The sequence below is a fragment of the Chelonoidis abingdonii genome, chromosome 10 (assembly GCF_003597395.2).
Source record: "Chelonoidis abingdonii isolate Lonesome George chromosome 10, CheloAbing_2.0, whole genome shotgun sequence".
NCBI classification, from domain to species: Eukaryota; Metazoa; Chordata; order Testudines; family Testudinidae; genus Chelonoidis; species Chelonoidis abingdonii.
In genome coordinates, this window is record NC_133778.1 from 39832358 (window position 1) to 39859919 (window position 27562).

Consider the following 27562-nt stretch of genomic DNA (forward strand, 5'->3'; position numbering starts at 1 on the left):
AGGGCTGGCATTAAGGAGTAGCAAGCAGGGCAATTGCCTGTGGCCTCAAGAGGTTGGTTTTCGGCTTTCTGCCATGAGCCCCAACGAGGCTAACACTGGCCCGGCTCTCTGGCTTATTTTGACAGACATTCTGAAACCTGCTTATGGCCCCCGGACACCTGGTTGAGAACTGCTGCTGTAGATAAAAGCTCTTAGGTGTTATATTCTGTTGACATTCTAGGGCTAGAGGTTGATTCAGTACCTTTTTCCTTGCATGTTTGCTAGCAACTTTCCAGAATGATTTCCTTTTCTTGCTTTCCTTTTGGGAATTAAACAGTACAGAAAACTCTCATTGGCTTCAAAGTGGAAATATGGTGTCATCAGGCGCATGGTCTAAGATCAGAATTGAAAAGCAAGTAGTAATTTACGAGTTGGCTTATTCTGCTATTTTAGGTAGTCTCAGAAAAGTTAACAGAAAATTAGATATCCAGCAAGGTTAATATAAGCTGAAAACCAGAGTTCTTTTTATTTTGGTATCTGTTTGGCAAGAAGGTACACTAATAAGGAAATAGGCTGGACCAGCTGTCTTGTGTGTTTCTTCCACTTCTGTACTATGTGGGAGATTCTTGAGTTATTTCTAAAACTCTCACAGCATGGAAAGTGATGGATGTATTGAAGTGATATCTATATGAAGAGACTTAAAACATTTTAGGTACTACTGGATGAAAGGTTTATACCTATTCAAGGTCTTCTTTTAATACTGCTGAGATTTGTTTAGTAAGTTAGTCACTATTATCCACTTAGGCTTGTTTAAGCAGCTGTTTTTATTTTTAACTTTTATCTTAAGATATAGTTCTAAGGATTGTTCTGAATGTTTTCCTTTCAAGTTAAAAACTACTGAAGCTGAAAAAGTTGAATGGGAGTCAAGTAAATCCCAGCTTCAACAAACTTTAGAAGAGAGCAAAGAGAAAATTAAGAAGTTGGAGACCTATTGGTTAGAGGCACAAAGTTTATGCAAGACTGTAAATGAACATCTTAAAGAAACACAGGAACAGTATGATGCCCTGGAGAAGAAATACAACAAGGCCAAAAAATTACTTAAAGATTATCAACAGAAGTAAGTACACTAAAGTGAAATAATTTCATGAAAAGATTTTAAAAAACTGGTCTTTTCTTGGTTCCATCTGCCCGACATAGGCAGAGCTAGTTAAGGTTGCTTAGTACTCTCCATTATAAGATCTTGTTTCCAGTTGCTTATAATTCTTCCAAACTTTAACCATCAGGCTGAATTTCTCCATGCCCCTAGTCTGCCAAAGGCTGACTTTTTGTGGGGAGAGTTTCAGCAAAATGGTTCGGCTGTTTCTGTGAATGTGGGTAGGAAAAAATACATTGTTTTGAAAATGTTAAATTCTAACAGCGGTTTAGTTGTGTGACATACCATGGTACAATCCAGACTGAATAGCTGTGTCTCCTCTGCCCTCTAACCTGGGATGCCCTTCAAAATGCTTTGCTGTAGCCTTCAGCCTGGATTGCTCATAAACAGCCTCCAGCATGCAAGTCACTTCCAGCTATGTCTGTGTGTGCTGCAGCCACATTTTGGCTCTTACCAGCTCTTATCAGCCTTAGTTACCTCACCATCCTGCAGGGTGACCCCAACACACCCCAATTCTTAGATTCCCCCCCCCCCCCATATGCATGTCGTGTACTGCCCAGCCCTCTCCAGGACACTGCAAGTTTATATAAAGTCTGTTATTTCTTTAATAGAAAGTATATGCACACAACTTGCCACCACAAATGGAGTTTCCTAGATGCTTCAATTTAAACACACTGGATTAGATAAAACAGGTTTTATTAACTAAAAAGAGAGATTTTAAGTTAGTACAAGTAATGGGGCTAAAAGGTCAGAAATGGTAACAAGAAAAAGAAAGAGGCACCATTTGTGTTTTATATCTTAAACTGTGTTAAATTCAAAGCAAAGTTTTCTCACTAATGCTCTCAACAGTCTTTGGACAAAACTTCTTAGGTCAGGACCCCTTCTCCCAGAATCTAATGAGTGCTTCAACCCTAACCCTATGCACGCTGAATATGTTGCAGCCAAGGGCTGCAGTGTCTGAGCAAGACTTTCCTTCAGTTGTTACCCCTGGTTGCTGTGAATGCCATGGGCACAGCAAGGGAGAGAAGGGTGTCTTGGGGTGTTTGCCCTTGTTTTTTATAGTTTCAGTACCCCTTTTGAAAAACATTTCCAGCTGGGTATCAGGAGACAGTCTATGTAGAAGGATGTTCCCTGCTCCTTTTTTCTCATCTATTTGAGCTTCCTTTCTCTCCCCTTCCTGCTTGATGACTCTGATTACTGCTTAAATGCAAATTAAGCAGAGCACACATTAATTTATTTAGGATGGACCTGTTTTGCCAACTTCTGTTTGGGTAGGGCTGTGTTTTGGAACATGTGTTGTTAATATACAGGGAAATCTTAACTTCACATACAACGTTGCCCCACACGTTTTATTAGGACACTCTTGTCCAGCAAATTATGAATTTTCAAATGATACCTTACAGGCATACTTGTACATAGATTATTACAGTAGTGTGTAGGGGGTGGATGTGGATACATTCACATTGGAAGACAGACTTGAAATTAGCATGTACATATTCTTGTGTTCAGAGAGATGCCTCTTATCCTGTGAAAATCCATCTAAATTTGGTCAACTTAACCTTTTTTGAAAATTGCTGTTCACATATACTCTACAGATTTGTTTATAAGATGGAAGTAAAATTTTCCAAACGTTCTATGTGCACTGAGTATATTGCAGCCAAGGTCTGCAGTATCTGAGCAAGACTTTCCTTCAGTTGTTACTCTTGGTTGCTGTGATGTCAGGCATTGGATCTGAAAGGAGGGAGGTTGTCTATCTCTCATGCTGCTGAGACACCAGCAGGGAGAACACTGCAAGAACAAGAAAGAGAAAACAGCAACAGCCTGACTCAAATGCAGAAGGGAAATAAACAGGAAGGTGGAGAAGAATCATATTGTGAGCAAGGGATGGGTCAGGCTGTGTACTAGCAGTGGGGCACAGAGACAAGCTGAGATGAAAAACTGGGGACACAGGGGGGACTGGGGACACATCCCCTTCTTACCAGAAGGGGACGTACTGCTGGGGACAGGGCTGATGGGTCCATAATCAATAGATATAATCCCTTATAGAACCCAGGATTCCTAAGTCCCAGCATTCATATGCTGTCTAGCAAATAGTTGTGAGACTTGCAGGCAAAGTGTGTCTCATCCTCTGCTAATGGCTAGTCCCCATGGATGATAACTTACTACTGCTACCAAATACCATGTTACTTCAAGCGTTAGAAGGCTATTGTGTGGCTCTAAAAGTTTCAGCCTATGCTAGTATTATTGTAGCCCATGGGAGCAACAGTCTTGAACCAGGACTCCATTGTGCTAGAGGGTATACACACAAACCAAAAAGACGGTCCCTGCCCCCGAATTGCTTACAATGACCCATATGGGGATAAATGTAATTCCACAGGATTGAATTTATTTTTTCAGTTTGCTTGTTTAAAAACTTAAGAAATTAGATGCAAAATCATAAATTAAAAGAATGTTAAGTTTATAAAGTCAAATACTCAGAACTTAGGAAATACCAGAGTTAAGGCTGTCTATGCAACTTTTAATTCAGCCCTTTGTGCATATGCATTATGGTAGTGTTTAACTGCATGATCCATACAGCATCCCTCAATACTCCTGCCTCATTCTTAGAATTGATGGGGGCACACAGATTGAATTGGGGTTCTGTATTGAAAGAGGTTGTTTATAGGACCTCTACCTCATTTGTTGCAAAAATTGGAAGATGTGTAGTGAAAGAGGCTGAGAACTTCAGGAAGAGAAAGGATGGTCTCATGGTTAAGGCAGTTGAATACTACCTGAAGAGCGGATTATCTCTCTAACAGTTTCCTATATGACCGGCTGGGCAAGTCACCTAAACTAGAATGTTCAGCAGCCGGCCACTAACTAGGGTCTTTGTTTTCTGGGTGCTGTGATACAGCATGGCCAGAGGGCAGCATGAGAGTGTTAGCAGGGGACCTTATTCCCTGCCAAGGGAGGAAGGTTTGCTTTAGATTAACTAGAGCACCTGACTCCAATTAGAGCACCTGACTTCAGTCATGTGATAAAAACCCCTGCTTCAGTTAGGCAGTGTGGGAGTTGAAGGAGGAAGGTTTGGTGGGAGCAGAGTGCAGGTTGCAGAAGTTGGAGAAGAGAAGAGTTTGATAAGAGAGAAATAGAACGTTTGGAGGAGTGCTGCGATGGATTGTGAAGGCAGATACAGAAAGACCTAGTATAGGAAAGGCTTGTGTAGAGGGAGCAAAAGCCTTCACAAGCTGATGAGGGTAAGGAGAGGGATAACGCAGGGGAAGGACCGCTAGTTCGAAAGTGGTCCACCAATCCTCAGGGCCCCTGGGCTTGGGCTGGAATGTAGATGGCGGGCCCAGTCCTCCTTTCACTCCCCTCCTCCAAGGACACTAGTGGAGTAATTAAGAACCGGTTCAGAGGCAAGCAATAGCGCCCTGAACCTACCCCAGAGAAGAGAAAGCGCGAGACCCAGCAGAACAGTACCGGCAGTTTGCCACAGTGCTTATCTTGAGACACTTGGGGCTTGGTTTGTAGAAGTGCTGAGCGCTCTCAACAACAGATGTACTAAATGGGAGCTGTGTTTTGAACATATGAAGGGCTATGAAATGCTGAATACTCTAGGACCTGATTTTTCAGATATCACAAATTGAACATCCAGAATTATAGTACATACCGCTGACAGTTTTTTGCCCTTAATCTGTGCCTCAGTCCCCCATCTCTTAAATGTTGATGATAATTCCACCTTACCTCTCAAAATGTGAAAATAAATTGTGAAGCGTTCAGGTAATATGGTGATGATTACCATAAAAATCCAATCGATACAGACAGTCAACACTGAATATAGTCACTAGGTACTCATCGATGAGTCAGGTTGACATGTGATAAATATAGCCTCTGTGGCTATACACTGAATGATAAGGATAAAAAGAAATATGTAGTGAGCACCATCCATATATTGAATGAGGCAGGGATCCTGTTGTTATGAGGGGGTGGGGATAGTATATAATTAAGGCTGTATATGCACACAGGGTGAATTAAGACTGCAGGAGGAATCTCATTTCTGGCGTTTTCTAACTTCTGAATGATTGACATTGAAACCTTAACATATTTAATATAATTTTGGTTTGTTGTTAGAATATACATATGTAAATGTTGAAATATTTGGAGGCAACTCATTCACCCTATCATATTGAGAGAGTGGCGTTTAGCTGATATCCAGAATTGTATTTATCTTGTTTGTTCTTGAATTTTTTTCAGATAATGAAAGGGCAAGTCTCACGCGCTCTCACTCTTCCTGTGTGTCAGATGTAGGGGGAGTTAGGACACAAGATGGGGAGCAATGCAGAGTTACTAATTGACTTACTGTAACATTTAGGACAGGTCTACACTACAAACTTGTATTGGTGCAGCTGCACCAATGCAGCGCTTCTGGTGAGGATGCTCAGAGCTGATGAGAGAGAGCTTTCTTGTCAGCTCAATAACTCCACCTTCTCCCACCAACATAGCACTGTCTATACAGGGCATTATGGTCGGTATGACTATGTCGCTTGGGGGTGGATTTTTTACAGTTATACCAAAGAAAGCGTGTAGCCTTAGGGCATGTCTATATTTGCAGCTGGAAGACGCAATTTCCAGCTCATGTAGCTGTACACACGCTAACTCTCTGATCAATGGGGGTGTGCTGAAAATAGCATTGTGGCTATGACAGCATGGGCTAACAGCCCAAGTACAATCTTGTCTGAGATCTTCAGTATGTATTTGGGCTGCTAGCCTGTGCTGTTGTTTGCACTGCCATGGCCAAACTGCTATTTTTAGCACGCAAGGTCGATCAGAGCTAGCATGTACATCCTACCCGATCTGGGAATTACCTTGCAGCAGGGACATCTATCTTACTCTGCAGCCTGCTGAAGAATTGACTGACAGCTGGTGCCAGTGGTTGTGCAACAAGAGGATGTAATAATGCATCTAGTGGGATGAGGGAAATACAGGGGTAGAATGTTGAGGTGCAGAGAGGGTTGGCTTTGTGATAACAAAGTACTTCAGCACTCGTAAATACAAAAACCTGACTACTTCTGCATGTAGTGGTGGGTTGAACTAGTTAAATACTTTACTCCACCCTTGTTGCTGTAACTGTGCCTTTGCGGATCACAAGTGAGAATACCAAATTCAGGACAAACTGCTGAGAAATAGGGCAGATACACCCCAAACTAGTGGTTATTCTCCCATGAGATATACCAAACCAGCAACAAAAGTAAACTTCTGTTTCAACACACAGGTTAACAAGAAGTCAGAACAGCAGTTTCCTTAGACATTCCAGTCCTTGTATCACCACTGAAAACACTAGACTTGTATATGAATGGTTCTTTAAAACCAATTTAATCAAATAGCAAATTCTTCTGATCCCAAAGGACTAGCCACACACCCAGGTCAATATACAAGTCAGATCTTACCCCAAAATCATGCTGTTGCCAATCTTTTAGTATCTAAAATCTAAAGGTGTTTATATATAGGTTAAAGGAATCAAATACATACAATAAATGCAAAGTTCTTGGTTCATGCTTGTAGCAGTGACGGAATAAACTGCTGGCTTAAGTCAAGTCTCTGGCTGCTTCCAAATCATTGGAAAGTCATCAGTCCCTCGGTTGGAATGCTCCCATTAGTATAAGTGAATAGCCCAGAGCAGGGGCGGGCAAACTTTTTGGCCTAAGGGCCGCATCGGGTTTCGGAAACTGTGTGGAGGGCCAGTTAGGGGAGGGAGGCATGAGCTGCCCCCACATCCTGTCCCCCAGGACTCCAACCCCCCCTGTTCCCTGATGGCCCCCTCGAACCCCTGCCCCATCCACCCACCCCCCGCTCCCTGTCCCCTGACTTCTGCCCTTTGCCCTCTCCAACCCCTCCCTCCTTCCTGACTGCCCCCCCCCCCCACAGGACCCGTGCCCTCATTCTTCTCCCCTCTGACCGCCCCAACCCCGGTCCACTCCCCTGCCTTCTATCCAACCCTCCCCTCGCCCCGCTCCCTGCCCCCTTACTGCTCTGCCTGGAGCACTGGTGGCTGGTGGTGCTACAGCCACGCTATGCAGCACAGAGCACTGGATCAGGCTGGGCTCTGCAGCAGTGCTGCCCCAGGAGCTTGTAGCCCGCTGCCCAGAGCATTGCGCCACCAGTGAGGTGCACTGAGGCTGCGGGGGAGGGTGAACGAACAGCAGGAGAGGGGCCGGGGGCTGGCCTCCTGGGGCAGGAGCTCAGGGGCTGGACAGAAGCCGCGGACTGCAGTTTGCCCACCACTGGTCCAGAGGCTTGAGCAGGAAAGAGCAAAATGGAGGTGTTTCAAGGCTTTTTATAGCTTCTGCCATGTGGAGAGAAATCCATTGTTTCAAACAAAGCCCTCAGCACTGCTAGTGGAAAATTATAGGTACAAGGTGGAGTTTGGAGTCACATAAGCAAGTCACATGTCCATGCATGACTTGACTTAGTCCTGGCAGGAAATTCCATTAACAGTGGATAGGTGTCTTCCATTGTGAGCTAAGTGTTCTTTAATGAGTCACTTAATTTGAATAGTCCCTTCAAGATGTGCAGGCTAAATACCTTGTGGGCATTACCGCAGGGGCAAACATTTGAAATACAGGTATGGAGCCAATACTCATAAATTCAAATACAAAAGTAATACATGCATATACATAGCATAATTATATTCAGCAAATCATAATCTTTCTGTAGGCCTCTTACATGCCACATTTTGCATAAGATATGTTGCAAATATATAACAGTGGTTGCAACAATGATCTATATGGTCATTTTAATCAGTTAACATCACAGTTGCATTAATATTTTTCCTGTTTTTTCCCATAGTTTCTTTCTAACTGTGATGTTTCTGAAAGAGAAACTCTCTGTTGCATGGTGCTGAACACAGTGGGGCCATAATCCCTGTTTGACATCCCTAGGTGCTAAATAAATTAATAAAGGGGCATTTACTAATCAATTAAGTATTGATTACTTAACTTTCTTCTTCGAATAGTATCCTTGTGGGTGCTCCACTGTAGTATGTCTGCGTCCCTGCACTGCTAATCAGAGAACTTTGGTAGCAGTGTTTGTTCAGCCCACCCTGTGCTCTGCCATGAGGCTAACCAGTATGTGTAAGCGAACCCTTCTCAGTTCCTTCTCAGTCACCTCAGTTAGAGACTGCGCTTTAGCTGTCCGTTCACGGATTAACTTTTTTTAGAATTGCTAATCTTTAGTTTCCTTCTGAAATCTCTTTTCTTCCTTTTACTTTCTTTACATTTTTATTTGGCCATTGTCTAGAAAAAGAAAAGACTTTGTTCTTTCATCAAGCCCCAGTTTGTGGTGCTCTGTGGGCTTCAAGAAGTGTCTCAGTTGCAAGGAATTTATCCCAGTGACTGACGGACACTCTCAGCGCCTCTGCTACCTAGGAGAGAAACATCCCACAGAAGTGTGGTTTGTATCAGCAACTGATGCCCAGATCCAGAAAAGACGGAGAACCGAGGCTTAAACTCCTACTCACAGAGTCTGCCCTTCAACCACCTGAGCTACGGCAGGAGACCTCACCACAACCCTGTACTTCAAAGGGAGGAGGTCCCAAGGAGCTACCCATGAGCCATTCACATAAGGCCTCTAAGAAAAGGTCCATGAGTCCCCATAGTGAGTCCTGATAGAGCCAAAAACAATCTCCAGCTCAATCTGTGATTGGTATCTAAATATCAGCCATAGCATCTTAAGAGGCTGTGAATAATCTGCTCTTATTCAGATATAGCAATTGTCATTAACGCCTTTCTTCTCTCCAGGGTAGACTACTGAAATCTGAGCTATCCCTGAAGTCCACTTGGAAGTGTCTGATAGTGCAAAACACACCTGTGGCATGTTTTGAGTAGTTGCTGTGAGCATACAATGCAGTTTCTGCACTTGCTGCTTCTCTGAGTGCAGTCTGTGACGTTTACCTCTACTACGCACATCTAGAATTACTACCTCTTACCCTGTGCCTTTTCACACAATTTAAGAGTCTCTTGAAAGGTCCCTCTTCTGTTCTTTAAAGCTTCCCTGCTCTGGAGCTCAAACATAACATGAATATGTCTGCTTACATTCTGGTTCTCCGCTCCACACTGCAGTGTGTACACTGTTACTGCTCTCTGGCTGACCTGGATTATTATTTTCAGTCAGTTCTTTTAGTTGCTTGATTTACAGTGGTATTGCTGCATTTTGTTTCACTGTAAGATATTCCCTCTCTCCCCTGGGGCAATTTGCTTTTGTCCTGCTTGCTTTCTTTGGTAGGCAATTTCAGAATAATTTTTGTTGCATAAACTGCAGGCCATTACAGACTCACTCGGATGGGCGAGAAAGGAAGTTGACAGAATATTGGCACTTAACTGTGGAGCCCTATCACAACCTATGGAATGCATATAGAATACTTTGGCAGCTGCACCATCTTATTTATGTAAAACTTAGGAAAAAGCAGAGCAGTTCCAATAGTTTGGGTTCTATATCCACATAAAATCTTATACATATTTGTTTGAATTTTTACAGATTAAAAATAGCCAAAGGGAATTTTCTAAAGAATCCTAAGGATGAAAAAGTGCCACTGACCTTATATAGCATTTTAAGCTTCAGCCCGGAGTAAACTTTACAGTTATAACTCCTGTTTTTCCTGGTATTTATAATGCACATACTTGAGGGGAGAGTGGGCTTACAAAAATAATGAACATCGTTACTGGAAGTTGTGTGATGGCCATTTGCCGTGTTTAAATAGTGACGTTGCAGCAAGTATAATTAATTCAGTAAATAACCAATTTTAATATGTTTCCTTATCACCTGAAACCCTTCTAATGTTGCAGTACAATTGTATCTTCCCCCTCTAGAGAAATAGAATTTATGAAAAAAGAAGAGGATCATACAAGGGCTCTTGAAGAAAGAGACAAGAAATATGCAGCGCAACTGAACATATTGCAAGAGGAGGTAGGCAATATAATATTTTTAATACAGTTTTCTCATTCTTGAGAAGTGGCATCTAACTTTGAATTTTAACATTTGCAGATTTCAGAGCTTCAGAACAAATTAAAAATATATGAGCGAATACCTTGTATGATTGGCAGCAGCATTTTGCTGGACACTGGCTCTCAAAGTCCAGAAAAACTAAATGAATGTTCAGAGATTAAAGAAGAAAGTACAAAAGAATTAGAGTCGTCAGCAGTGGAAAAATTAGTTTCTTCAGATACTGGTAAGTTGAACAGTAATAGAGATTAGAGAGTTTTATTATCACAGGTTTTTAAAGTATCAGCTGTAACCAAATAAGTTAATAGGGGTGTGTGTGGTGGAAGAGAGCTATGTTTGTGTGTTTAAAAAAAAAAAAAAAAAAGAGTTAAAAACCATATAGTACAGAAAATGTTTTGTACTTATACTGGATTTTGGGGATTGTGTGTGGGAAGTGATAGGCACAAAGTTGACTGTGGTCCTTTTTAATGGAGCATTATACATATCTTGGTGAAAAGAAGTGTGTAGATTGGCCACTGATGTATTTGCTTAGGTACGCTGGAAAAAAATTTGTTTATTTTTAAACAAGCATTGAGTTTTACTGTGAATGGCTCATTGATATTTTCTTAATGTACTAGAAAAGGACGATTTACATGATGGGCAATATTATATGATAGGGATCTGATCAGAATGCTGTACCAAACACAAAGGAAAAAGATAGGCATTTTTGGCAACACCTTTGCTACAACCTTAGGAAGTGTATTTGCTTTCTTTAGCGTCTTGGGTCATTATTTGTCAGGAAACTGGCTTCTTGGATAGAGGTAACTTTATTTATCATGTGTCCTCATTGGGAATACAGTTTCCAGGTCATAAAACCATCGAGTCTGAATGGAATAATTTTTTTTCCTTTCAGTGTGAAGATCTTATGAGTTTAGTAAATAAACTTTACCCAGTTAATTCAAATATTGAGATCTGACCGGCTCTCCAGAAACTCTTAAATTGATAGAAGCTTCTAATGCACTGTTATCCCATTTCCTGAACTTCTGTTTGGTGATCAGAAGGCTTATCCAATTTTCCTAAGAATCTTTCCAAAGGATCATCTTTTTTTATTTATAGCTTTGCACATCTTCATGGAAAGCATTGTTCCAGTCACAGTTTGTGGACTTCAGGGAATCTACATGTGTTTGTTTGGTATTGAAGGATGGATGGACTTGTTTTGGTGCTGGATCTAAATGACTAAACAAATTCATGCCCAAAAGTTTTACAGGATGAAAATTTGTCAGCCATATGAATATTTCGTCTGTCTAACTCAAAGTATGCTCATATGCATTTTCCAATGGGAAACATTGCCTGACCTTTTTTGTTTCTAGGCTCATGTATATTTACGAGTCTCCTATTTTATCCTTGTTTTGTACTCCGCTATCTATATGTGATTGATTAACCATGTCTTATCTCTTTGGATACAAAGAAATGAGCAGGAGAGAGAATGCCAACCCTGGGGAGAGACCGAATGTAACATTCTCCTCTAGTTTTTGCTTTGCTTTGCCTACCCCAGGAAATCCAGCACTTAGCAGTTCCCTTTAAATACCTGTGGAAAGATGTTTAAACTCCCATCAGGTTATTGGGATGACTTTGACTTTGGTCAGCTTTATTTACGAAGATGTGCAAATTTGGTCTTGATTGACTGACTGGTTAGGGGTTTGTTAGGAATTGCAGTAGATTCCTTTCACATTAGCTGCTGGGGCCAGTTTAGACACTGGACAGAGTGGAACTGAACAAATACAAGGTACTGGAGGAAAAAAGTGGAAATAGAACTCGGGGGTGGGGGGGGAATGCTTCTTTTTAATACTCAAAGGCATGAGTTCTAAAGCTTGGGATTGCAAACCGGTTTCAAGAGATCAAAACCATCCTGCCCCTTCCATAGTACTGAATGGGGGAAGGGGATCCTGGAAAAGGTTGAGAACTTTTGCCCTAAGTTGATGATTATTCTTGGTCTAATAGGCCAGTGAATTGTTAGGGTAAACTGGTGAGACTTAAAGATAACATCAGACCATCCTGTAAAAAGTTGCTGTGGGGTTGGGATTTGCAAGGTTTACCATACCAGTTTCAGAAGTTTTGTGTAGTTCCGAGTGTTTGTAGGAGGAGTAGAGGGGAGAGATTTGCAGTTAGCTGCTACCTAAGGTTTAAAAAAATCTGCAACAAAAAAGATTCTGTGCTGAACACAGGACAGGAAGGTACCTCCTCAGTTATCGAGTGCAGTCCCCTGCTGTTCTGGGCAACCCCAACATGTTATCCAGTTCACAGACTTAACAAACTCCATCTTAATGCTGCGTAGGTTGCTTCCCCTGCTGTTTCTATTGCAAGGCTGTCCTAGAGGTTCATTCCTCTGATGTTTAGAAACATTCCTCTAATTTCCAGCCTAAATTTATTCATAGCCAGTTTTATACCCTTTTGTTTTTCTGCCAACATTATCCTTGAGCTATTTCTTCTCCCTTACTGGTGTTTACCTTCCTGATGTATTTATAGAGAGAATGATATCTCTTCTCAAATAAACTCTCCAGTCTCCTGATCATCACAGTTAGTCCTTCTCTGGACTTGTTGCAGTTTGAATGCATCTTTCTTGAACATGGGTAACCATAACAGTACAGAGTATTCTAGATGAGGTCTTACTAATCATGCCTTGTACTATGGCATTTAATACCTCCTTATCTCTACTAGAAGTACCTCTTCTGATACATCCATATTTTATAGGATTTGAGTTGCCACTGCTGTGATTCTTAAAAAATTATGGGGTAGAATTTCTACAGACACTCAGGTACACTGCCCTCAACTTACAACCTTCAAAGTTCCTGGATGGTCTCCTCTGAGGAGAAATGCAAGTCCCATTTAAAAAAAAAAATTGAGGTGTTGGCATGAACAGGTGAAATGTTCAACTTTTAACGTGTAATGGTATATCAGTGTATATGGCATCTGCGGCAGTTACCAGCTTTTGTCACGTGTCCAATATACATGTGTCCTCTCATCTGTCAAACAGGTAGAAACCAATCCAGAGCTAGAGTTTTTGTGCCTAGTTTCCCCCACCCCCATCTGTGAAAGGCAGGTCGACTTCTGCCATTTATTCTCTTGCCTCTTTCTGGAACAGCAGCAGTAGCCCAGTCTTTAGATGTGGTGGTTGTGTTTTCTTGAGACCCCGTACTTCAGAGCTCTGGCGAAGCAGAAGAAGTTTTAAGACTTTTAAAAGAATTGGGGTGAGAGCAGAGATACCAAAAAAAAAGCCCATCCTGTTCAACTCCTGCAGTGAGCCCTTACTCTTCAGTGTGTCCATCTTCTCCCCAAACTTCTTCTGCAGCTCTACCATGGTGAGCACAAGGAAGAAGGGAAACATGGTTGACTCTGAATAAAGTGCCCGTACCATACTCTAATAGCCTCTTTCAGTTTCGGGACTCTGGAAACAGAAGAAGAACCAGACATTAAAGAGGAGGACACCAGCTCAGAGAATCACAACAAGGATCGTCCTGGATGTTGAGACATCCCATGCTGCTCCTTGTTCATCAGCTTGAGAGATTTCACCTCAGGGCCATTGCTTGGGTTAATTTTAGATTATTCATCTCTTCCTCCTTTGGGGCTCCGTTCCTATCTTCTCTAAATGTAGGGGACTGCGGAAGACTGTGTCACGGCCTAGCTAGGGTGTGTCTGCTTTCTCGGCGGCCTTGTGAAAAGCCCCTGCTTGCTGAGTGGCCGGTCATTGTAGGACACAGCATGCCAATTATAACTTGCTTTTAACTGGTTGAAACCAGTTTGTATGGTCTTAGGCCAAAGGGCGAACATAGCCTGTGGAAAGTCCCTTTTTGCATACGTATAAGTTGCTTTTGTATTGTGTGTATATATAGCTGTATGCTCCCAGTCCGCCTTTGGACTCCGACCCAGGCCGAGCTGAGCTTCGGTGCTGGGTTCCCCGCCTAAGTGACAGCAATGCCCAGGGTCCCCGTTGCGAATATGTCACTTTACCTTCATTAAAGCCAAATAACTCACTGTGTGTGTGGGCCTCGTCCTTGCAAAGCACTCAGGCACGTAACACTAAAGAAGACCCTGAAGCAGGACACTTAACCACCTCCTTCACTGTTACCAGGGACCTGTGTGCTGCCTCTCAATGGGAAAATCTCTCTTCCTCTCTCAACCCTCCTTTCCCCCCCAACCCTTAGTGGACTTCCTGAATGCTAATTTTCCTTTCCCTGCTCTTTGTCCTACTCCTCCCTCTCATTCCTTGGAAAATCCTAATGGGGTTTTCCTTCAAGGAGTAGGCTACTTAGTTTCCAACCTCACTAAGACACTCAGGAAGTGTATTGGAGAGCAAAAATCAATCTTGGATGGCAGTGGACTACCAGTTTTTTGGTAAGAGGGTTTTACAGATCAGTTACTGCCAATGTATTACTCCATTCTTACAACTGTTGAGATTGGTTCTTCAGAACCCAGATGCCCCTCCTTGCCTGTCCAGAAGCTGTCAGAATCTACAAATAAGATTCAGGTTTTCATGATCTCTTGCTGCCAGTTAGGTGTCATGCTCAGGGAAGGTGGCTCTTTGGAAAACGTGGAGGAGCCTAACTTGTTTTTCTGCAGTTTTGGAAATTCTCAGCTCCGGTGTGGGAAGGTGGGAGTGGGGAAATGTTTGTAGGAGGAAAAGAGACTGAAAGAGCCTACTTTCAGATTGTCTGCCACATCTCTGACTGACAGATATAGGGATACACCCTTCATATTAAATGGTATTGTTATAATGGTAAACAATTAGCAGATGAGAGAAATTTGTGTTTACTTTTTGAAGATGTATACTGAAAGTAACAGAAACTACTTGACTTTTGCTAAGATTAATATGTTTGAGAACTTTCCTGGGCACAACTTTTTGTAAGTATTTATTTATTTTGTTTGTTGCAGATTTTGATACTTTTATGGGGGATACTCCAAGATTAGATACTAGTGCCCACAAAGCAAAAGCTCAGCTTGCTCTGAAAGTAAAACGTCAGCCACCTTCTCGATCAAAGCTAAAAGAATCTCTTGGAGCTGGACAGCAGAAATCAGATCTACAGGTACCGATATCTATATATAATATATATTCAGTACACTGTTTTCATTTATATTCACCATTTAAAATAACTATACAAAATAAGTTAATTTCTACTTTGTGACTTCTGACTAGAATCAGTAAATCCTCTAAAGAATTATTTATCATTAAGATAGAAATGTGTAAGCTGTTCAATACACAACTTTATGACGTTTCTTAAACTAAACCAGATCAAATCAGCTAAAACTTACGATGATTCTTATTTTGTATTTAATATTTTCAGTAAGCATATAAAGTAGGTAAGTGTGGGGAAATAAGTATAAATATTATTGTGATAAATGTTATTTTTAATACTGCAGTACTGTAGGGGGAAATGCAGCACACCAAGGACCTTGGACATACTTTATTCAGATAGTGTAGAAGTATCACAGATTCTCATGCTAGGTTGGGTGAACAATTCTTTCAAAGTTCACCCTCTGTGCATAACTTTAAAAACAGTCTTCATGAAAAACAACTGTTAACGTGAATATAAGTGATAAATTTAAACAAGTAGTCTGGTAATTTTCCTATTTGAAATATGCTTGCTTGCTAACCTTTAATTCTCTGTTTATAGCTTATGTCTTCCAAAGTCTAGTTTAAAATAAAATCTGTCTCCTCTTTGTAAATGCCACTTGACTCCACAAGAAAGAGGGTGTTAGTATAGTATTCTAGTACATGTTAGAGAATATGATTTCGCTTCAAATTGTTTTATTGTCTAGCCTTGCATTGCTAACAGTAAAATTTTAAGTGTGGCTAGGCTTTCTCAGTTTCTATTCCTTGTCTTACGTTCTTTGAGTATTGCCTGGATGGATCACTGCTCTTGGTAATTGTATGAGCTTGGAACTTCATCTTCTTTGTAGTAGCATGCACAGCTTTATCCTTTCATACTTCTCTACCTCAGGAAATGAGAAGGCATAGCTCTAGCCAGTAATCATTTTGACCATTTTATTAGACAGCAGCTAGAAATCTATGTCTGAAGCCACCAGAAACAGGTTTTCCAATCCTAGATTAATGCTCACTTGTCCCCAAAACCAACAGAACTTCCAAAGCTCAAAGACCATTTTTGGGCCATATCAGGCAGCAGTAGTCTGAGTAGTGCATGGACCAAACCCACTAGCAGACATTACATGTTGTTCACCCCAGCTATCAATGTTCCCTCTAATATTTTCTATGCATTTGCGGAATGAATTTTATGTGCACCAATAATTGAGGTAATGTGTGCCACCAGTAGAAACAGAAAACCTGAATATAATATCCCTATGGTAACTTTTTAAAAATATATAATTACTCCAGCCAGGACAAGTTAGGCATTTTAGAACTCACTACTCAATTACATTTAAGCATGAGAGAGAAATGAAATTATTAAATGCATACACCATTCAAATAACTAAAATAACAGCACTTTGAAAGAATAGAATTATAAAGAATATATATGCATTGCAGGAAGTACCAAGAAAACAATAACACAAGTATGTGTTGGGAGGTGAATGTGAAAGAGTGTGTGTGCGTGCGTACTGGGGAAGTGTGAGAGACCGTGCGCTGTCTCCTTTAAGCAGAGAGGCACTCACCAGAAGGCTCGTTCAGATCACTGCAGCTCTGTCCTGCTTCTGAGCCCTGTCTCCCCTTCCCCACTCTGCAGAGATGGGGTATGTGGGTAGGGAGGAGAGGGACACCCTGACATCAGCACCTCCTTCCCCCACTCTGCATAGCGAACAGGACAGTCGTGGGAGCAGTTGGCCGGAGCTCCAAGGCAGAGGGCCGGAGCAATGCAGCTGCAGGGCAGCGGGAGGAAGGGCATCTGAACACGTTGCCGGATGTGCACGTCTCTGCTAATCAAGTGTGCGGCACTCGCTTGACGGTTTGGCAGCTGCACAGCTTAGAGGGAACATAGCCAGCTATATATTTTGCTGCCCATGTGTTTCAAGCCAGTTTTGCTTTCCTCTTCTGGAGAAGGAGTTCCTTGTACCTGATTGTTTACCTCAGTTCTGGCTCATAGTATATCCTTTTCTAAAATTATTTGCCTTTCTTTGTCAGTTCCAGTTTAAATTGTGCGGGGTTTTGTTGTCGTTTGTTTAGCAAAAAATAAAAATGTGATTTTTGAGCATTGGTGCCATGTTTTCATGAAATGCTTGGCAGTAGTCTTTCCATACAGGCTGGGAGTGCTTGTGTTCACTAACCTAGACAAACTGACCCATCAAGGATACAACTCTGTATTGTGGCATATTTGTGCAGGCCTGGTAACTGATGACAGCTCCTTTTCTGTGACCTTACATTTCTTATGTGGAAAGTCATTATCCTAATGGCAGTGACTTTAGCTTGCAAAAGGTGAGCTTTAGGCCATAGTTACTGCTTTACTTTTTTATTATTATTATTATTATTTTCTTCTTAAGAGAATGTAGGCATTCCATCTTAATGTCCTGTCAACATTCTTTGTGTGCTGGCATGTGTAATCTGGTGAAGCCCTTCTCCACACTGTGGATGTCAAAAAGACCAGATTTCAAAAAATGGGGCTTCTTGACTGGGAAAACTGAGAGAGGAAATAGAAAGGAAAGAGACTGGAGTTGTGAGTAGAACATTCTGGCTAAGCTTTGAAGGTCAGGCCAAAAAATGTGATCTTGATGGGGGGAAGCCAGTTAAAGAATTTCTGGTGTGTGTGACATGGCAGGAGTTGAATGATTTTAGTAGAATTATTAGGTTGGATCCGAGAGGAGCCTAGGAAAATGACACAGTTCATGAAATCACCATTTTCAAGAGATGACGAAGGCATATCTGAGGGTTTCACTGGTTTAGATGAAGAGGAAATTTTGGTTTTTGAAGCTGTAGAAGAGAAAGTTGATGATATAATAACTCTAAGTGATAAATAAAATCAGAATTTAGTTACTGATGACTACTCTCTGTGTACTGTGATAGTATAATTATCTGTCTGTATGCAGGCCCCTTATCTCAATATAATCTGTGCCCAGATCATAAAAGCTTGAGGAATATGGAAAGTCTGTTTTTATTAAAATTAAAATGTTGTATTACAATGAAGGTAGTTTATAAGGTCAATCTCTATGTGCATTGAGGAAAAATAAACTCCTATGTTTTAAACAGAAAAGAGTCGACATAATTTCTTTGGCATATTAAGTTTTAACATTGATTTTTGTAATGCTTTATTTTTTTAAAAGCTTTTACCATATATGTTATGACTGCACAGTTGAATACTATATTTACCATAACCTCTTTTATTTTAAAATATATTTATAGGATGAGGATACAGATGATGCTGTCCACAATAGAGAAATTGGTTCAGCATGTCAAGTCAAGTCTTTCGAAGTAACAGAAAAGCTAACTTTATCCCAGTTGAATGATGCAGATCAAAGGATTGAAAAGTCTGAACCAGTGGAAAGCACAGAGAGTTTGTTAGAGTCAAGTCCTTCTGTTTCCACTCACTCTTCTCCTACACACAAACCAAACAATGAAAACAGCACAAGTACTACTTACACTCCTCCTAGTGATGATGTAACTCCCAGTTCTCCCCAAGCATATTCCAAGAATGTTAGGCACAGAGAATCAAAAGGGAAAGGAAGAGAGGGGAAAGGTAAGTCATAAAGGTTTTTTGAGGGCCTTTGGGTCAAAATGCTCTCTTTTTTAATTAGTGTTGAACAGTAACTATTCAATTATCTGCCTAGAAAAGGAAAAGCTACTTATTCTAATGTAAAATGTATTCTTAGTGTAAGATTAATTGTATGCTATGAGACTAGTTAAAAATTTTAGCAAGGTAGTATTACTGTGATATTCAGGATACCTAGTCCATACTGTAGCAAGGTTAGGAAAGTTTAACAAAATGGAGATGTTGTGGATTATGTTCTTTTGGAACAGGGTTTAGATACAGATGTTTGAATAGTGGCAACTTCTGTGCAGAGGAGGGCAGGACTTCTTAAAGTCCATATAATTGAAATGGTACTCTGACTTCAGTTCATGTCAGGCTTTGGGGTCACAACATGAGCATGAAGTTAGATGACAAAATCTAAGCATTAAACACCTAGGGTACGGCTCTGTTTCCTGTTTTCTTGATACAACTCCGTTTTTATGGAGACTGGACTTTCTTATTCATCATATGTACAATATGTATCATGCTAATTACTGTGTAATCTGCATCTAAAACGGAAAATGAAGATTTTGTTTAATACTTAAAACTATGAAAAATAGTGCTTTACAAATATTAATTGAACCCTCATAGCATGATTAGGTTGATATATCTTCATTTTTTCAGAAGGAGAAACTGAGACAGAATTTGTCTTGCCAAGCCTGAGAGTCTGTATCAAAGTCATGGATTTCTAGCACAAAGTCCTGTGTTCAGTCTCCTTAGACCATGTCTCTCCCTCTGAAATATTTTCAAGTACATAACCAAACATTGGTTTGCCTTAAGTTTATCACAATATTTCAAGTTTTAAAATAACAGACTAGCCTAGCCAGAGTACCTTGATAGGCTTCTCATGCTAAAAGATCCAAAAGCACTTTAAAAATCATATACATATAACACTGCTGAAAAATAGCAAGCTCCCTGCTAGGGTGGGCAGTTGCAGTCGGACAGCATGCTGTATATTAATGAAGTAGGGAGGGGGGAAGTTTTGACTAAGACTACTGGGATAAAATCCCCTTTTTCTTATATTAAGTGTCATAGATTCTTTAGCATCTATACAGAGAGCAGGCAGAAGCTTAAATTAAACACCTCCGTTTATCTATTTCCAAAGGGGGAGAGTCTCAAATGTATAATTCCAGGGAATCTAAGACATTGCCTCCACATAAGTAATAAAGCAGCCATATCAGTTGTCCGAGTATGCAGAAGAGCTAATCTGTGGGTAATGTAGTAATACATTTCAAGCATATTATTTGTCCTTAATAGAGTCTTAGATTCCAAGGCCAGAAAGGACCACTGTGATAATCTAATGTTACCTCCTGTATAGTACAGGCCACAGAAATTCCCTGAAATAATTCCTATTTGAATTAGAGTACATGTTTTAGAAAAATTTATCTGTACATGTACTGCAAGTTTAGCTCCTTTCCTTGGGCCATGACCTTAGAGCTATTCATTTAGCTGATGTAAATTAACTCTTGCAAAGTTTCAACAATGGCCTGGCCTTTTCCAAAGGTGAGCTGAATGTTCGAGCAAAATAACAGGTTGTGAACATTCTGATGAGTTACTGTATTAGGGCTTTCATATTTTAGGATGCAAAGAATGTGAGACGGTTGAACAGATTATAATCATGCTGCTCACTAATAGTCATAATTCAAGAGAAATATATGGTCTTCTCATAGAGTAATTGAAAAAGGAACCAGATTAAATATTTTGTAAGGCAAGTATTTCATTCACCAGTTAACAAGCTGTGTTAAGGCAGATAATGATTGCACTCTGTTGCAATAGACTATCATTTTTATATCCTCAGCCAACAGCAGCTGTTTTGTAAGCGACTGATTCAGCATATCTCTGGAGTGCTAGCACTGAATTGGTTTGTAGACTTGGCTGTGCAAAAATGGTCTTGTCATAGCGTATACATAATGTGCAAATGATTTTAGTTTTCTTCTGCACTGAACCATAAGCAGGTATTGTCACAGAGTACGGAAATTTCTCTTAGTGACCCAAGGAAGTGTTTCAAGTGTTTGTTTTAAAACTGGTGGTGTTGTAGAGTTTTAATGCCGTACATTAAAGATGATAGATTACTAATACTGCAAGTTTATTCCCTGGACAAAGTGACATTAAATGACACTTCAGTGACTGCATTCTAACGATCTAATGAAATTTAATGCCTACCAATTATATTTAATGGTGGAGGAACAATCCTTTCTATCTCCTCCTGTCCCCTTCATACAGCTTGTATCAGTTGGTCTGCTTATTTTTTAAACAATTGCACTGTTCTTTCACATTTTGGAAAATGTTACCTTTCTTTATAAAATTCTCTTGGAGAAATAAATGTCTGTTTTTAAACTTTTTTGTTGCAAAATAACCTGGTTTAAAGTGCCATAAAGGAAACTAAGTCATGAGATGAGAAGTAAACTTCTGTCTTTCACTGGAAATTGTTGAAGGGAAAGGATAGAAAATAAGAGGTAGGAATAAATATACAGTGTTCAACATGGAATTAAATTCCTAGTATGGTGCATCTCGGAAGTATTTAATGTATTATCTGGAAGACGATGAACAGTGAAGTGGAAAAATTTGCCAGTAACATTTTCTAAATTACTTAGAGTAATTTAAGATCTAAAAAACATTAGGCAGCTGTGTAACATGGAGGCAGATAAGTGCATGGTAAATGTGCCTAGAATGAAAAAATTTACTCACCTACTAAAAGAAAGGAAATTAACAATCTGTCCACTAATCCTCGATTGACCATATTATACCTTCATCTATATACAGGCCTTGGGGTGGCTGTAACATTTTCAGGGTGATATTGGTTCTGTCTGCCTTCCAGAAGCTATAAAAACTTTCTATTTTAATACATTTATTAAAAAAAAATTTTTACTCACTGCCATAAAAGCATAATATTTTAATGAAAAACACACATTTTGCCTTCCACTGAGTGAGCCAAATTGGCAGAGAGATTACTAGAATAAAGGAAATAAGCAGATAAGTAGTTTTTCCATTCTTGATAATTTTTCCACTGTTCCTCCCTGATAGACAAGTAGTGAGTAGTGGAAAATAAATTAGGGGGAAGAGGTAAGGACAGATGGCCCTGATTGAAACCTTTGAAATATTTACTTAGGGACTATTGACTGAAACACCCTCCTGTCGATGCTTGAAGATCCATTTTGTAACATCTAGTGAATGTGATTTGAAAATCAGGTTGTTGCTTACCATATCATATATCCACTGAAGTCAATACTTTTTTTGCAAGAGGTTTTCATTAACCTTGTGATATGGGTCCTGATCCTCTCAGGAAATGGGATAGACACATGTTTCAGCAATATAATATATTCTCTTACTTACAGGAGTTTTTAATGACTGCTTTCCTTCATGCTTTGAGTAGTATTAAAGGAATACGGACATAGTTTCTTATATTCATTGCTTAGAGAGAGTGTTTCATCCAGCTTGTACCATGCTTTTTTTCTGTTGGGCTGTATTAGAACAAAATGAAAGCAGTACAGTATCTTGGGAAATACAGAGTGGAGTGTTCATTTTGAAGTTTAATCAGAAGCTGTTCTAAGAGCTACTTTGCCTCATGAAAATATGGTACAGTTCTTTCATGGAGAATGCAGTGGTTTCAGATATCCACCCAGTGGATGTAGTTGCCAACAAGAAATGCATTTAATTATTAAAATAAATGGATCCAATAAATTGAGAGGTTCAGAGGAACTAAACATAAGGGTTTACAGTACTATAGGGAGATCTCAAGTGGAAAAGATGAGCTGATGCAGAGGTTTCGTCAATTGAACTGCTCTTAAATTTGATAACATGGGAGACGGTAAGCCAAAGAAAAGTGGCAGTCTGAGTTGAAGACACTTCCTAGGGTGAAAAGCTGTACCCTACTGAGTTGTATGTGAGGACTGTGCATACACCATCCTGAAGAAACTCTTTCCAGAAATTGCTGGAATTTTCAGCTTCTTGGAATCAATACTTCTGTCTTTGTTCCAGTTTAAAAAATGGAATTCTGGTTCAGTTCCTTGCATACTGGACTTCCCCCATCTTTTCTCCTGGACTATCAATTTGGATAATTAACCATATGATGTTGCACTCCATATTCTTTATGAAAATATGCTTATGATATGAATATGATATAACTGAGATCTACTTTATGTTAGATGGGTCTTGTAAGATATCATTGGAAAGGCTATGATTTACTGAATCATAGAACTGGAAGGGACCTTGGGAGGTCATCTAGTCCAGTTACCTGCACTCAAGGCAGGACTGAGTATTATCTAGACCATCCCTGACAAGTGCTTGTCCAACCTGCTCTTAAAAATCCCCAATGATGGAGATTCCACCACCTCCCTAGGCAACTGATTCCAGTGCTTAACCACTCTGAGGAGTTAGGAAGTTTTTCCTAATGTCCAACCTAAACCGCCCTTGCTACAATTTAAGCCCATTGGTTCTTGTCCTATCCTCAGAGGTTAAGAAGAACAATTCTTCTCCCTCCTCCTTGTAAGAGCCTTTTATGTACTTGAAAACTGTTATGTCCCTCTCAATCTTCTCGTCTCCAGACTAAACAAACCCCATTTTTTTAATCTTCTGTCAAAAATCATGTTTTCTAGACATTTTGTCACTTTTGTTGCTCTTCTCTGAACTTTCCCCAATCTGTCCACATCTTTTTTGAAATGTGGCTCTCAGAACTGGACGTAATGCTCAGTTGAGGCCTAATCAGCGTGTAGTAGAGTGGAAGAATTACTTCTTGTATCTTGCTTACAATACTCGTGCTAATACATCCCAGAATGATGATTGCTTTTTTTGCAACAGTGTTACACTGTTGACTCCTATTTAGCTTGTGATCCACTATGATCTCCGCAGATCCCTTTCTGCAGTACACCTTCCTAGGCAGTAATTTCCCATTTTCTATGTGTGCAACTGATTGTTCCTTCCTAAGTGGAGTACTTTGCATTTGTCCTTATTGAATTTCTCCAGTTTGTCCAGATCATTATGAATTTTAATCCTATCTTTCAAAGCACTTGCAAGCCCTCCCGGGTTGGTATTATCGGCAAACTTTATAAGTGTACTCTGTATGACATTATCTAAATAATTGATGAAGATATTGAACAGAACCAGAGCCAGAACTGATCCCTACGGGACCCTGCTCATTATGCCCTTTCCAGCATGACTTTGAACCCCTGATAACTACTCTGAGAACAATTTTTTCCAACCAGTTATGCACCCTCCTTATAGTATTTCCATCTAAGTCTTATTTCCATAGTTTGTTTATGGAAAAGTCATGTGAGACCATATCAAAAGCCTTACTAAAGTCAAGATATACCACATCTACCACTTCCTCCCATCCACAAGACTTGTTACCATGTCAAAGAAAGCTATCAGGTTGGTTTGACACGGTTTGTTCTTGACAAATCCATGCTGACTGTTGCTTATGACCTTATTATCTTCTAGGTGTTTATAAATTGATTGCTTAGTTAATTGCTCAATTATCTTTCCAGGTACAGAAGTTGAAGCTGACTGATCTGTAATTCCCTAGGTTGTCCTTATTACCCTTTTTGTAGATGGGTACTGTATTTGCCCTTTTCCATTCTTCTGGAATGTCTCCTATCTTCCTTGACTTTTCAAAGATAATTGCTAATGGCTCAGATATCTCCTCAGTCAGCTCCTTGAGTATTCCAGGATGTGATCATGTGATTATCCAGTTTGTATGCATGTATCATTTTTGTATCTAAAGTTAGAAATATGGGCTATGTAACAATTACAACTGGATAAGAAGACGCCCACCAGACGACATGCCATCAAATTTGATGAGCCATCAGGAAGGAACAACAAAACCATGAAGATACTAATCTCTCTCCCTCCTGGGAGGCATCTGGGGACATAACTGTGACATTACTCTGTTAGGTGATCTTGTCATTACCTGGGAATTCTTGTAACTTTCCAGTGGAAGGTAAGGGCAGGGTGAAGTTTGGGAAACAAAGGATTCCTGCCTTGTGTAAATGTTGTTTAAGAGTGGAGAGGAAGGCAAACTGGAATCCTCTTCTCTGTGGCCTGTCTGATCAAGAAGAAAGACTGCTAAAGCCACCTGAAGGGAATGTGCGAGGGAGTCCAGACTGAGATGGGTACCGTCTGAAATGAAATATAACTGGAACTCTGAACCACAGAAAGTTTGCAACCTGCCTAAAATAACATTTAGGGTAAGAAATTACGTTTTGTAACCTGTTTCTTAAATCTATTGAGCTTCGCTTGTGAACTTTGGTTTATTTGTTCAGTAATCTGCTTTGTTTTGTTTGTTACCGCTTTTACCACTTAAAATTCACCATTTTTAGTTAATAAACTTATTTCTTGTTTATTATATAACTCAGTTTATGTAATTTCTAACTGCAAGGGCAAGAAATTGTGTATATCTTCCTCCACATTGAGGGAGGAGGCGAATTTCATAAAACCCTTGGTTTTGTACCCCTTAAAGAGAGTGGGCATTAGAGTGTTGGTGCAAGCCGCTAAGGCTGAATCTTTCCAGAGAGGATCTCTGTCTCTCCTGTGCAGCTGGGCATGGCCCTGCCTGTGTGCTTGGCTGGAAGAGGTGTGAGAGCCTAGCCCAGCAAGACGAGGCAAAGGGGACCCTGGCTGGCAGCATAGGCTGACTCAGTGGCATCGCAGCACATCTGGTAGCATTCAGAAGGGAAGCAAACTATCACAAACCATCTCTAAGATTTTGTTGTCTACTTCCAAGACATTTGACATAGAGCTTCTGAACTGGGGTTATGTATTGGATATAGAAAAGGCCTCATCTAGCAGTACCAAGATCCAATAAACCTGGTGATTTTCGTGCATGAGGAACCACTAGGATTGCTGTTGCTTTTTCTCTTTTTTTTATTTTAATTTATTTTTAGTGTTCCTGTGCAAAATTTGGAAAAGCATGTGAACAGTGAAGTAGCAAATTTTGCAGGTGATACAGTTACTTAGGTTAGTCAAGACAAGAGGAAGACTGAGGAATTTGAGAGGACTGATAATGCTATCTGAATGGAGAGCATGATGGCAAATAAAATTCGCCATTGACAAACGTAAGGTAATAAATATTGGAAAGAATAATTATAACTATTCATACACCTTAGTGGGTTCTAAATTTAACTGTAACCGCTTATGAGAAATACCTGTATGTCATTGTGGACATCCAGCCCAATGAAAATCTCTACTCAATGCACAGTGATCAAAAAAAGCTAACAAAATTTTAGGGTACTTGAAGAATTGAGTAGACTTATAATGGCATTTAATATTTTCAGTATAAGTCAGTTATGAAGGCTCACTGGAACACTCTGTTTAGTTCTGCTCATTCCATATCAGAAAAGATATTGCAGAATTAAAAGGGACTCTGAAAGCTGACAAATGATTACAGGCATGGAAAAACTTGCATATGAGGAGACACTGGGGCTCTTTATTTTAGAGAAGATCATGATAGAACTTTGCAAAACCATTAATAGCATAGGGAAAATAAATAGAGCAGTCCTATGAACCTATTACATGGCACAAGAACAAAGGGTCAGTCAGTGAAACTGAAAGGCAGACAATTTGAAATTGATAAAAGAAAATACCTTTTTTACAATCCATAATGAAACTGTGGAACGTACTGCTATAAGTTGTCACTGAGGTGAGGAGTTTAGGGGATTTTTTAAAAAAATGGTTATTCGAGAAATGGAAATATCCACAGTTTCATTAGCTAGACTTTAAACATTTTTTAGAGGGAGTGTAAACCCTTATCGTTCAAGGCATAAGCCAACAACTGATAGGATTTTATGACAAAACTTCCCATATGAGCTGGTTTTACCATGGTTGTAGTTGTCTGCACCTTCTCCTTTAGCATCTGGTACTAGCTACTGTCATAGGCAGGGTACTGGACTGAATGGACCACTGATTTGTTTTAGTGTGGCAGTTCCAATGTACTAGTTTAGTTAAATCAATGGCAAAACAACTTTTCAGGCTCTGACTTAGAGGGTTACCCTTATTCAACCTTTACAAATACAAATTAAACCTAAATATTTCCTACATTATTTTTAAAAAAAAAATGCTAAGGGTTAAGTGAATTTCCTTACAAACTTTTTAAATCGGTCGACTCTGTTATATTAAAGCAATTTGAGTCACTGATTTTAATCACAATTTAAATCAGCAATCAGGAAACCTTGATTTAAACCATTGATTTTAATCACGATTTGAATTTATACTTTTTAGCTATTTTCCTAAAGAAAAGTTGAGTGTCATTGGATGCTAACCATTAAAACGTTGATTTCAGTGGATTAAATACGGTCCTTATACTACATTTGGTGGTGCTTTTTGATAAGCAAGAGGACACACTATATACACATTTATTTAAGCAATTATATAGTTACATTTACATTTATTCAGACTCATAAATTTCATATTAAAATGTAAAATTAAATTTTATACTAGAAAATGTTGACAGCATTTCTTAATTACTACATTTTTTTTACTTGCGATTTGTGTCCAGTTCTAGTTGGGTGAAAATTCAATTAAAAATGAACAAGAAAAACATTTTTTATTAAATAAAGTGCTTTCAGTGTCCTGGGAAGCAAAAGAGAAAAGTTTATCAAAACATGTTTTGCATTTAAAAACTGATCAAACACAGGAATTATTATCTGTACTTAGTGAATTGAGCTGATTATTTCTGGTCACTGAGTCCTTCAAGATTTTAGAACTAGTAGTTCTTCTTCGAGTGCTTGCTCATATCCATTCCAGTAGGTGTACG

At 39.8% G+C, this 27562-nt stretch overlaps 2 protein-coding genes across 6 annotated transcripts in view; one reads left to right on the forward strand and one right to left on the reverse strand.

The window, feature by feature from the left end:
* Positions 1-27562, forward strand: part of LOC116827217 (neurabin-1-like) — an 85047-nt gene that overhangs the window by 19089 nt on the left and 38396 nt on the right. For all 5 annotated transcript variants that reach the window (XR_012656644.1, XM_075070113.1, XM_075070112.1 and 2 more), the window contains exons 9-13: positions 867-1096; positions 9979-10075; positions 10154-10337; positions 15020-15171; positions 18432-18765. Coding sequence is in view for 4 of the 5 variants with exons in the window: in XM_075070113.1 (XP_074926214.1) it covers positions 867-1096; positions 9979-10075; positions 10154-10337; positions 15020-15171; positions 18432-18765 (997 nt within the window). In the remaining variant the exon portion in view is untranslated. The remainder of the gene's footprint in view (positions 1-866; positions 1097-9978; positions 10076-10153; positions 10338-15019; positions 15172-18431; positions 18766-27562) is intronic.
* PDK1 (pyruvate dehydrogenase kinase 1) overlaps positions 1-27562 on the reverse strand; it is a 104534-nt gene that overhangs the window by 5599 nt on the left and 71373 nt on the right. The window lies entirely within an intron of this gene.